General features: G+C 46.8%; 1 protein-coding gene across 1 annotated transcript in view; it reads right to left on the reverse strand.

Moving 5' to 3' along the window:
* LOC134354125 (cathepsin D-like) overlaps positions 1–8,969 on the reverse strand; it is a 41,770-nt gene extending 32,801 nt beyond the window's left edge. The window contains exon 1 of the mRNA XM_063062915.1: positions 8,787–8,969. Within this exon, the coding sequence (XP_062918985.1) occupies positions 8,787–8,848 (62 nt within the window). The 5' untranslated portion in view covers positions 8,849–8,969. The remainder of the gene's footprint in view (positions 1–8,786) is intronic.
* Positions 8,970–9,826: the final 857 nt, after the last annotated feature.

Below are 9,826 nucleotides of genomic sequence, written 5' to 3' on the forward strand. Positions count from 1 at the left end.
CAAATTCTACTGATGAATCACATAAATAACTAAAGTACATTAATACTATTGTAAGGTACAGAACAGATAATCAAGGAGACAGATGCTCAAAGCTTGCTTTTCTAAATAACATTGCCTAATAAACAAAATCACTTTTCTCATTCAATATTTCAAATCAACATTTGCACTTTCAAAGAAACAAAAAGTACCAGGATAATTTACACTGAACTTTGAACTCAGTCATTCATCAACTACTTTGCCAAGTTTGGTGACTATATAAAGCTGATTCAGTAGGCCGAACTTTTCACTGGCATCTTGATTTGCAGGAACTCAAGCCACAAGCTCCCCAGGAGCAGAATCCAATACATATAATGATTCTCTTATGTCACAGAAGATACTGAATATTAGGAATGGAGTTTTATTCATTAAATGCAAACAGACCTTTGGGTACACAGGGTTCATCTGCTGTGGTTGGAGAAGGAAAACTCCGATCTCAAACATGTGCTGCCTTGCAGTTATACCCACTCATTGAAAAGGCCTCAGGAATAAGCCCCAAGGGGGGAAAAAAAAAATCTGGACCTGGAGTTCCATGTTGAGTTCAATGCTGACTGGCAACTCCTGTGACAAGACTGGTTCCAAGCTGCATTGGTCTCTGATGTTCCTTTGGATTCCTCAGCTGTGTGGAGAGGGGAAGCCTGCTTCATGGGTAACAACTTACTGTACATATCGTACTGCCCTGGCCTACATACTGACCTGCATATCACTAAGACAGCTGACACCCAAAATCCAAGGCTGACCATGACAATGGAAGGCCTCAACATACAGGCCATTCAGCCCATCACAACCATACTGACCATCAAATTTCAATCTACATAGCATGCCAATCAGTGCCAAGCCTATAATTTATAATACAGGCATAACATTTATCAATGCCAAGTCCAATATTAAGCAACCTTATGTATTTATCATCATGGTGTGTGGCTCGGTCAAGTCATTCTCAGATCTCAGCAATTTACTCCTGAGCATTTTGTCACCATGTGAAGAGACACTGTCAGGGCACTGGTGATTGTGGTGTGTCCTCCGAATGCTTGGCCTTTATATACTTTTCAATCAGCAGATTGTACATCATTTCAGAAACATAATTGTGACGTGGGGGAGGAAATCTTGTCGCCGATTGGCTGTGGGTCAGGAATGTTGTCCACATCAACTCATAGTAGGATAGAGATCCAAGTGGTTACAGAAAACCACCCTTTATGAATTCTCATGCATGACGCACATTTGCTTGCATTATCACTTCCACCGATGCCCAGTCAAACTTGTTCCCTCTCGATCTCCATGGGTAGAGACCATGGAGAGTTGGTTGTGCCACTTTACAGCCAGTTGATGTTCATGGATCCTCGTGGACAGACTGGCCAACATTTACTGCAGTCCCCACATTGGATTTCGTAGACCACATTGGTCTTGTCCAATAGCTTGGCTCATTCTTTTGTGAAGTAGTCACCTCAATGTTGCTGCTGGCTTGTGAGTGACTGAAATTCTATATTCTTAGAGCAGTCAGGCTGTCATCTGAGATATTTCAAAATGTATGGAAAGACAACCCATTTGGTCACTCCTTGGATGGTGCATTGTTGACCTCGCATGAAGTTCTGTGGGTATCTGTTTCCTGCAAGTACTTTAAAATAGACGTCTCTCCTCTATTCTTTAGCTCCACCATGCTGCAGCGTGTCTTTGCAAAGTTTTGATACAGCTCCTCTTGTGTGCATTTGGGCGGTTGCTGTAGCATGCTTTTTTAATTACTCTGTTCTTATGGTTTTTTCCAGATACTAAGATCCAGAGTAACAATTATTTCATTCTCCTTAGTTGTGTACAGGAAATGACATTAAACAATCTTGAAAACAAGCTTTTTTATGCCTTGGTGATTCAAGTACCAATCTAGATACTTAATGTTAAAACCACAAGACGATCAAGTCTGTTTCACCAATTCACCCTTGCTGATTTATTATACCTCTTAACCCCATTCTCCAGACTTCTCCCAGTATCCTTTGACACTGACTAATCAAGAACCCATCAACCTATCCCAATGAGTTGGCCTCCACAGCCATCTATCACAATTTCCACAGATTTCTCACTCGCTAGCTACAGAAATTCCTCATCTCTGTTCACTCCTTTCTGGCAGTGGTTTCCAGATCCCAATGCATGCCCTGGGTGAGAAGATTCGTCCTTACACCTACTCTACGCTCAACACTTCCATACTCTCTCAGGTGCCCCACCCTCCAACTTCAGTCTCTTGCATAACAGGGAGGAAAAGGCTTCCTCCAATGCAAATAAGTCCTTCCTGCAAGGCAGTGACCAAAACTACACTGTGCTCCAGCTGTGTCCAAACCGGTGTTTTATAGTGTGGTGTGACGAGAATACACATAGATAAGATGTTAGCTGTCCTGTGTGATCAGCAGTTGGTCTGCCACCTGTCTTCAAGAGAGAGATAAGGAACACAATGAAACAGCATCTGGAGATGTGTAATGAAGGGATGGGAGAGAGAGAGAGCTGTCTAGAGCGGCTCCCCCTTTGAACCCTGAACTGTTTGAAGTGATGGACAGGCGATACCCCAGCAGGGGGATAAAAAGGGACAGGTTCGCTAAGGCAGGACACACACGACACCCGAGGTAACAAAACCCTGGAAGCGGTGCGCCTCTCACGAGTCGGTGGGAAGTACCGGACAACGCACAGGGTGGAAAGGTACGATCAGCGGGAACCCAGTGTGTGTCCACCCTCGCTTGGGTGCCAGGTTCACTGCAGAGGATCGACCGCATCTGGAGGAGGGGTCACAGTCGGTGACCTCAGGTGACATCACCAAGGACCTGCCCAAAAGCTGCTTGTGAGCAATTATCGCTGGTCTGTGAGTGGAAGCCGTTTCTGAATGATCAGTCGTTCCCGTTCTCTCTCTCTCTCCCCCACGTTGTCCATCACCATGGCAACGATTACTGCAAACTGAACTACTAAATTGGATTGAACTTTGTGTCACTTTGAAATTGGTCATTTATCCCTAGACAACGATAGAGCTTGATGGATGCTGTTATCTTAATTATGTGCACATGTGTTTATCATTGCCAAACTGTTGCATTTATTATCCTTTCCATTACTGTGTTGCTTGTTTCTTTAATAAAACTTTCTTAGTTCTAGTAATCCAGACTCCAACTGAGTGATCCATTTCTGCTGGTTTGGCAACCCAGTTACGGGGTACGTAACATAAGTGGGGTTCTCGTTCGCGATTTTGAACGCTAAATTTGGGACGGAGTAAATTGATTGGGTTAAAATTCCCGAAAGAAAGAAAAGACAAACAGCAGAAATGGAGGCTGAGGAATTTATAAAGGCGCCGACCTTGGAGGCATTAGAGGATGCCAGGAAATCGGAATTGGTAGCTGTGGCCAAACGGTTGAATCTTGCTAAGGTGAAGTCGACAATGAGGAGAGAGGAGATACACAGAGCTATCGTAGAGCACAATGTATCTAAGGGTGTGTTTCCCCAAGGCGAGCTGGGGGTGGTGTCTATTGAAAAACCTGCTAGAGACACGGTACAGGTACAGCTTGAAAAACAGACTCGAGCATGAGTTCTGGGTACGGCAGTTAGAACACGAAGAGAAGCAGTTAGAAAGGCGGGAGAAGGAGAGAGAGTTAGAAAGGCAGGAGAAAGAGAAAGAGGTAGAAAGGCGAGAGAGAGAGACAGTTGTAGAGAGAAGAGAAAGAGAGACAGAGACAGTTGGAGAGAGAGGAGAAAGAGAGGCAATGGGAGCGAGAAGAGAGAGGGAGACAGAGGGAAAGGGAATTTGAGCTGGAGAAGTTAAAGATAAGGGCCGAGCAGAGGCTCGTGCCGAACCAAGATGGAGGGTTCCGGGCAACCCAGGAGGTTAGGCTGGTTCCCCCATTTGACGATACCGACGTGGATCGGTACTTTCTCCACTTCGAAAAAGTGGCTATAAGTCAGGACTGGCCGAGGGATAAGTGGGTTGTCTTAATTCAGAGTGTACTGAAAGGGAAAGCCCAAGAAGCTTACTCCGCTTTGTCCGCGGAAGATGCCCAGAGGTATGAGGTGGTAAAAGAGGCCATCCTCAGGATTTATGAGTTGGTCCCGGAGGCATACCGGCAGAGGTTCCGGAATGCGAGGAAGCAGTGGGACTGCACGTATTTGGAGTTTGCTCGTGAGATGCAAACATATTGTGAGCGTTGGTGCGCCTCAAAGGGGGTAGAGGGGGATTATGACAGACTGCTACAGCTGATCCTGATTGAGCAGTTTAAAGGTTGTGTCCCTGAGGGTCTGAGACCCTACCTCGATGAGCAAGGGGCAGCCACGTTAGCCGCACCTGCTAAGTTAGCGGATGAGTATGCGTTGACGCATAAAATGAAGTTTGCCCCGAGTAAAGGCTACCAGAAGGGTAGTCAGGACGGAGGGGAGAGTCCGCCGGAAAAGTCAGAAAGTAAGCCGGGGACGAGTGAAAAGGATAAGGTAGACCGGGAGCAGTCTGGTAGGAAGTCTCCTGGGGTCGTCTGTTATAATTGTGGGAAAGCCGGACACTTTGCGTCCAGGTGCTTTGCCCCAAAGAAGGAGACAGGAAAAGGAAAAACAGCGATTTTGAATGGCTGTATCAAGCTGTTAAGCGAACCGCTAGGGAAGGACAGGTCTGAAAAAGTCCAGGAAGGGCGCGAGAGGTTTATCTTGGCCGGATTGGTGTCAGTGAAGGAGGGGTTAAAACCAGTTCCAGTGCGGATCTGGAGAGACACGGGAGCGTGTCAGTCACCAATACTGAAGAGTGTATTAGAGTTTAGCTCAGAGACCCAGACTGGGGAGGTAGAGGTCAAAGGTGTTGGGGGAAGGGACAGAGTCAGTCCCTTTGCACCAGATACACTTACAAAGCAACCTGGTCTCTGGACTAGTCACGATCGGGGTGAAGTCTGAATTACCGATGAAAGGCGTGGAAGTCTTGCTCGGTAATGACATCGCTGGGGGAATCGTGTTCCCAGTCGTGAGATTGACAGGTCAGCCTGCCAGCATTGACGCCCCGCCCATGGACTCACAGGTTCATCATGGGGCTGCGGTAGTGAATTTAGCTGCAGTGGTAAATTTAGCTGAGACGTTTCTGCCAGTCTTGTACGAGACGGGGTTAGAAAGTGAAAAGAAGGAGTGTAGTGAGACAAGAGGCAGTGAGGGAGCTGGGACAGACGTAGCAGTAGCCAGGAAAGAATTTGTGCAGACGCAGGAGCGAGACGAGGGGCTGATGGTTTCGGCAGAGACAGCTCTCTCTGACACAGCTTTAACAAGGGAACGAGTAGGCTATTGTGTGGAGGACGAAGTGCTAAGGAAAAAAGGGAAACCAAGTACCGTACCCGCAGATGAGGAGTGGGGGGTGTTGCAAAAGAGTTATGGGGATGAGGTTTTTAACATGGCCCACAAGGTACCCCCTGGTGGACATTTTGCGGTGCTGGAGGAAACAGTTGGTGGAATCGTGGAAGAGATTTACCGGCTGCCCAGGGGGAAGAATGTTATTGATCATGACCGACGCGAACTGAGACGGTCACCGGCTTTTGATATACTAACAAACCTAGTCGGTGTTAGCGTGGAAATCAATGAAGCTAGGGTCCCCCTGATAAGAGGAAAAAACCATTTTGAAAAGATTAGTATGGGATCGATCAGATGGGAGAAGGCTATTGTTTTGGCCAGGTCTACTGATAAGGTCTCTCCCTTAATCCCCGAACAAAGAGAATCTTTAGCAGAAGTAATTAAACGACTCGCACCCGTGTGCTTGATTGTCCCGAGGCGATGCAAAGAACTGGGACGTTGGGTGATGTCTGTTATAATAGGTCAGCCTAGTAATTCAGTGACTAAAGGGCTAATGAACACAGAGGTGTGTATTAGCAATTTAATATGGCTGTCTGAAGCCAGCTTGATAGTGAACCTTGAAAAAAATAAGTGCGGCCACGTGAAGGTCACTTACCTGGGAATTGTGGTGACACAGGGGCAGCTGGCAGCGATGCAAGCTACAGTGCAGGCTATCGCTAACCTCCCAACCCCGACAACAAGAGGGCCCTCAGAAGGCTCTTGGAGATGGTGGGGTACTGTAGGAAGTTTTGCAATAACTCTGCGGTCAATACCCCTCCCCCTCCTACTAAGCCCTTGCGAGAGAAAACTGAGTCGGAATGGGATGACCCTTGTTATTGTGGTCCGGGACAAAACCAAATGAGAGGTTACATTGATTGAAATTCATCAGTGTTTTTGGCCACTATGAAGTTTGCCGAGTTGGAGCCTGGTCTAAGGGATTATTAATAACACATATAAAAGGAACAGAAAATGTGATGACTGTCTGTCAAGGTGTTGACAACTTCAAACTCGCTGTGTTAGCCAAATAGCTGATAAAGATGTATATTTGTGCGTGTATCAAATAATGTATTCATGTTTGTAATTTTTACCTCCCGGTAAAAATCCTTAAAAGGGGGAAGTGTGACGAGAATACACATAGATAAGATGTTAGCTGTCCTGTGTGATCAGCAGTTGGTCTGCCACCTGTCTTCAAGAGAGAGATAAGGGACACAATGAAACAGCACCTGGAGATGTGTAGAGAGCTGTCTGGAGCGGCTCCCCCTTTGAACCCTGAACTGTTTGAAGTGATGGACAGGCGATACCCCAGCAGGGGGATAAAAAGGGACAGGTTCACTAAGGCAGGACACACACGACACCCGAGGTAATGAGACCCTGGAAGCGGTGCGCCTCTCACGAGTCGGTGGGAAGTACCGGACAACGCACAGGGTGGAAAGGTACGATCAGCGGGAACCCGGTGTGTGTCCGCCCTTGCCTGGGTGCCGGGTTCACTGCAGAGGATCGACCGCATCTGGAGGAGGGGTCACAGTCGGTGACCTCAGGTGACATCACCAAGGACCTGCTCAAAAGCTGCTTGTGAGCAATTATCGCCGGTCTGTGAGTGGAAGCCGTTTCTGAATGATCAGTCGTTCCCGTTCTCTCTCGCCCCCCTCCACGTTGTCCATCGCCATGGCAACGATTACTGCAAACTGAACTACTAAGTTGGACTGAACTTTGGGTCACTTTGAAATTGGTCATTTATCCCTAGACAACGATAGAGCTTGATGGATGCTGTTATCTTAATTATGTGCACATGTGTGTTTATCATTGCCAAACTGTTGCATTTTTATTATCCTTTCCATTACTGTGTTGCTTGTTTCTTTAATAAAACTTTCTTAGTTCTAGTAATCCAGACTCCAACTGAGTGATCCATTTCTGCTGGTTTGGCAACCCAGTTACAGGGTACGTAACAGTGGAGACAAAAAATATGTAGAAGCTGGAAACTGGAGCAACAAAAAAATAAAACCTTGCAGAAACTCAAGGGTCATCTGGCAACATCTCTAGAGCAAAATGGGCAGTGAAGACCAGATGTAAGGTCTCAACTGAAAACATGTACCGGTCATTTCAATGCAACACACACACACACACACACACACACACACTGGAGGAACTCAGCAGGCGCCTCCAACATTTTGTATGTGCTGCTCAGATTTCCAGCATCTGCAGATTTTCTCTTGTTTGCTACTGGTCATTTTCCTCCATGGATGATGCCTGGACCAGAGTTTCTCCAGCTTTCAGAGTCTTATTTTAATATAAAACTGTACTGAAAAATTCTCTACTGTCTCTTTATTCCCCACTCTGGCATCTTGCCTCTTCTCAACTGCTAGCAACCTCTTCCTGATGCCCCTCCCTCCCTCCCTCCCCCCAGAGTTGTACATTGCATACATACTTTTCTGCCAGTCCACTCTACTCTCCTATCAGATTCTTTCTTCTCCAGCCCTTTATCTTTCCCACCCACTTATCACCTCCTAGCCAGTCCTCCCTTACCACCACCCCACCCTTTTATTCTGGTCTCTTCCCCCCTTCCTTCTCATTGAAGAGCCTCAGCCAAACCGTCAACAATTTATGCCCTGTCATAGATGCTGCCTGACCAGCTGAGTTCCTCCAACAGAGTGTCTGTCTGTGGAATACCAGCAACTGCAGAATTTCTTGGGTCACAGTAATTTCTTGTGGACGTGCAGCTGTGAATGAACTATTAAGAAGGCCATAAATGAAAGAATTAAATGAAAAGGGACACGAGTTTAAAAAATAAACTAAAAGCTTAGAACCTGTTGCCCAAGAGGCACGGGAAACAACACCTGGATCAGCAATTGAACTGGACTACCTAATTCTCCTCAAAGAACAGGAATTCTGCAGATGCTGGAAATTCAAGCAACACACATCAAAGTCACTGGTGAGTCCTGACGAAGGGTCTAGGCCTGAAACGTCGACTGTACCTCTTCCTAGAGATGCTGCCTGGCCTGCTGCGTTCACCAGCAACTTTTATGTGTGTTACCTAATTCTCCTTCACGTTTGTATTTGCATAGTGTTTACTTACATAACGTACTGGAAATGATTAAACAATCTTGAACAGGCTTAAACAGAAAGCAAGCTCCATTTCAAAGACCACAGTAGGCCAAGAGGTCTTTTGCTCCTTACACTTCAGTGAGTTTAGCAATGTTAGAATTTTACATGTCGAACCCTGTCATGGAGCTCAAAGGTGTTAACCCCTCCCAGCACTGACCAACCGTGCCAAGAATTAAACATTTTACTGGAAGCCCATAAACCCCGTGACTCCTCCACCCTCAAGCCCCAACACAAAGCACCACCTTACAAAAAAAGAGTGCCTCAAAGTCACTTGCAACACCTTAAGGTGCCGAAATTAATAACAAAAGGCCGGAATAAACGGTCTGGATGCTCACCTGACAATGGCATCAGCAGTTAGCCATAATTTGCAAAGTAACAGCAGCTGAGCCCAGTTCATAGCTACTACACCTTATTTTGCAAAGCTCCACCCGGGCTCCTTCCTTCCCTCTGCACCTCCCGCCAGGACACGAACCACGACCGGAGCGACTCGACTCGACTCGACTCTGCCAGATTCTACTAGCCGCCGCCCCCAGACCCCGCTCCGCAACGCCGATTGGCCCGTTCCAGCTGCCAATCATCCCGGGTCACATGACACCGCCCGTCTACCGCGGTCATGTGGCGGATCAGGCGACCGCGCTGAAGGTCGTCCCGAGCCGGGCGGTGAATTCTGATGAGCGCAGACCGCGTCTGTCACTCTGCCGATGTGCTGACACGGCGTGTTTCCACCAGTGTCCTGAAAAGCCTCTCTGGAAGGAGTTGTCTTCTTTCTAACTTCCTGGGTCACTGGTGCAGGGCGGAGGTTTAAAATGAGAAAAATATAGGCTAGGGCGTTATGGAATGCACGCAGTCTTTTATAGTGAGCTCCCGCTAGGAATCAGAATTATATATATATTATAAATAATATATAATAGTTATGTACCTACGACAAAAATAGAAATAAGAAAAGTAGTGAGTTAGTGTTCATGTCCATTCCGGAAATCTGATGTCAGCGGGGAAGAAGCTATTCCTGATTGTTGAGTGTGTGCCTTCAGGCTTCTATACCTTTTTCTGATGGTAGCAATGAAAACAAGGCATGGGTGATGGGGGTTCCTTAATAATGGACGCCGCCTTTTGGAGTCATCGCTCCTTAAGATGTCCTACTGTGGAGGCTAGTGCCCATGGTGGAGCTGACTGAGTTTACCAGTCTCTGCAGTTTACTTCAATCCTGTGCAGTAGACCGCATCCCCCCCCCCAACACACACACACACACACACACAGAGTTAGAATGCTCTCCGTGGAACATCTGTAGAAATTTGCGCGTGTCATTGGTGATAAAACAAATCTCCTTAAACTCCTAATGCAATATTGCTGCTGTCGTGCCTTCTTTGTAACTGCA

This window comes from Mobula hypostoma, chromosome 11 (genome assembly GCF_963921235.1).
Source record: "Mobula hypostoma chromosome 11, sMobHyp1.1, whole genome shotgun sequence".
NCBI lineage: Eukaryota > Metazoa > Chordata > Chondrichthyes > Myliobatiformes > Myliobatidae > Mobula > Mobula hypostoma.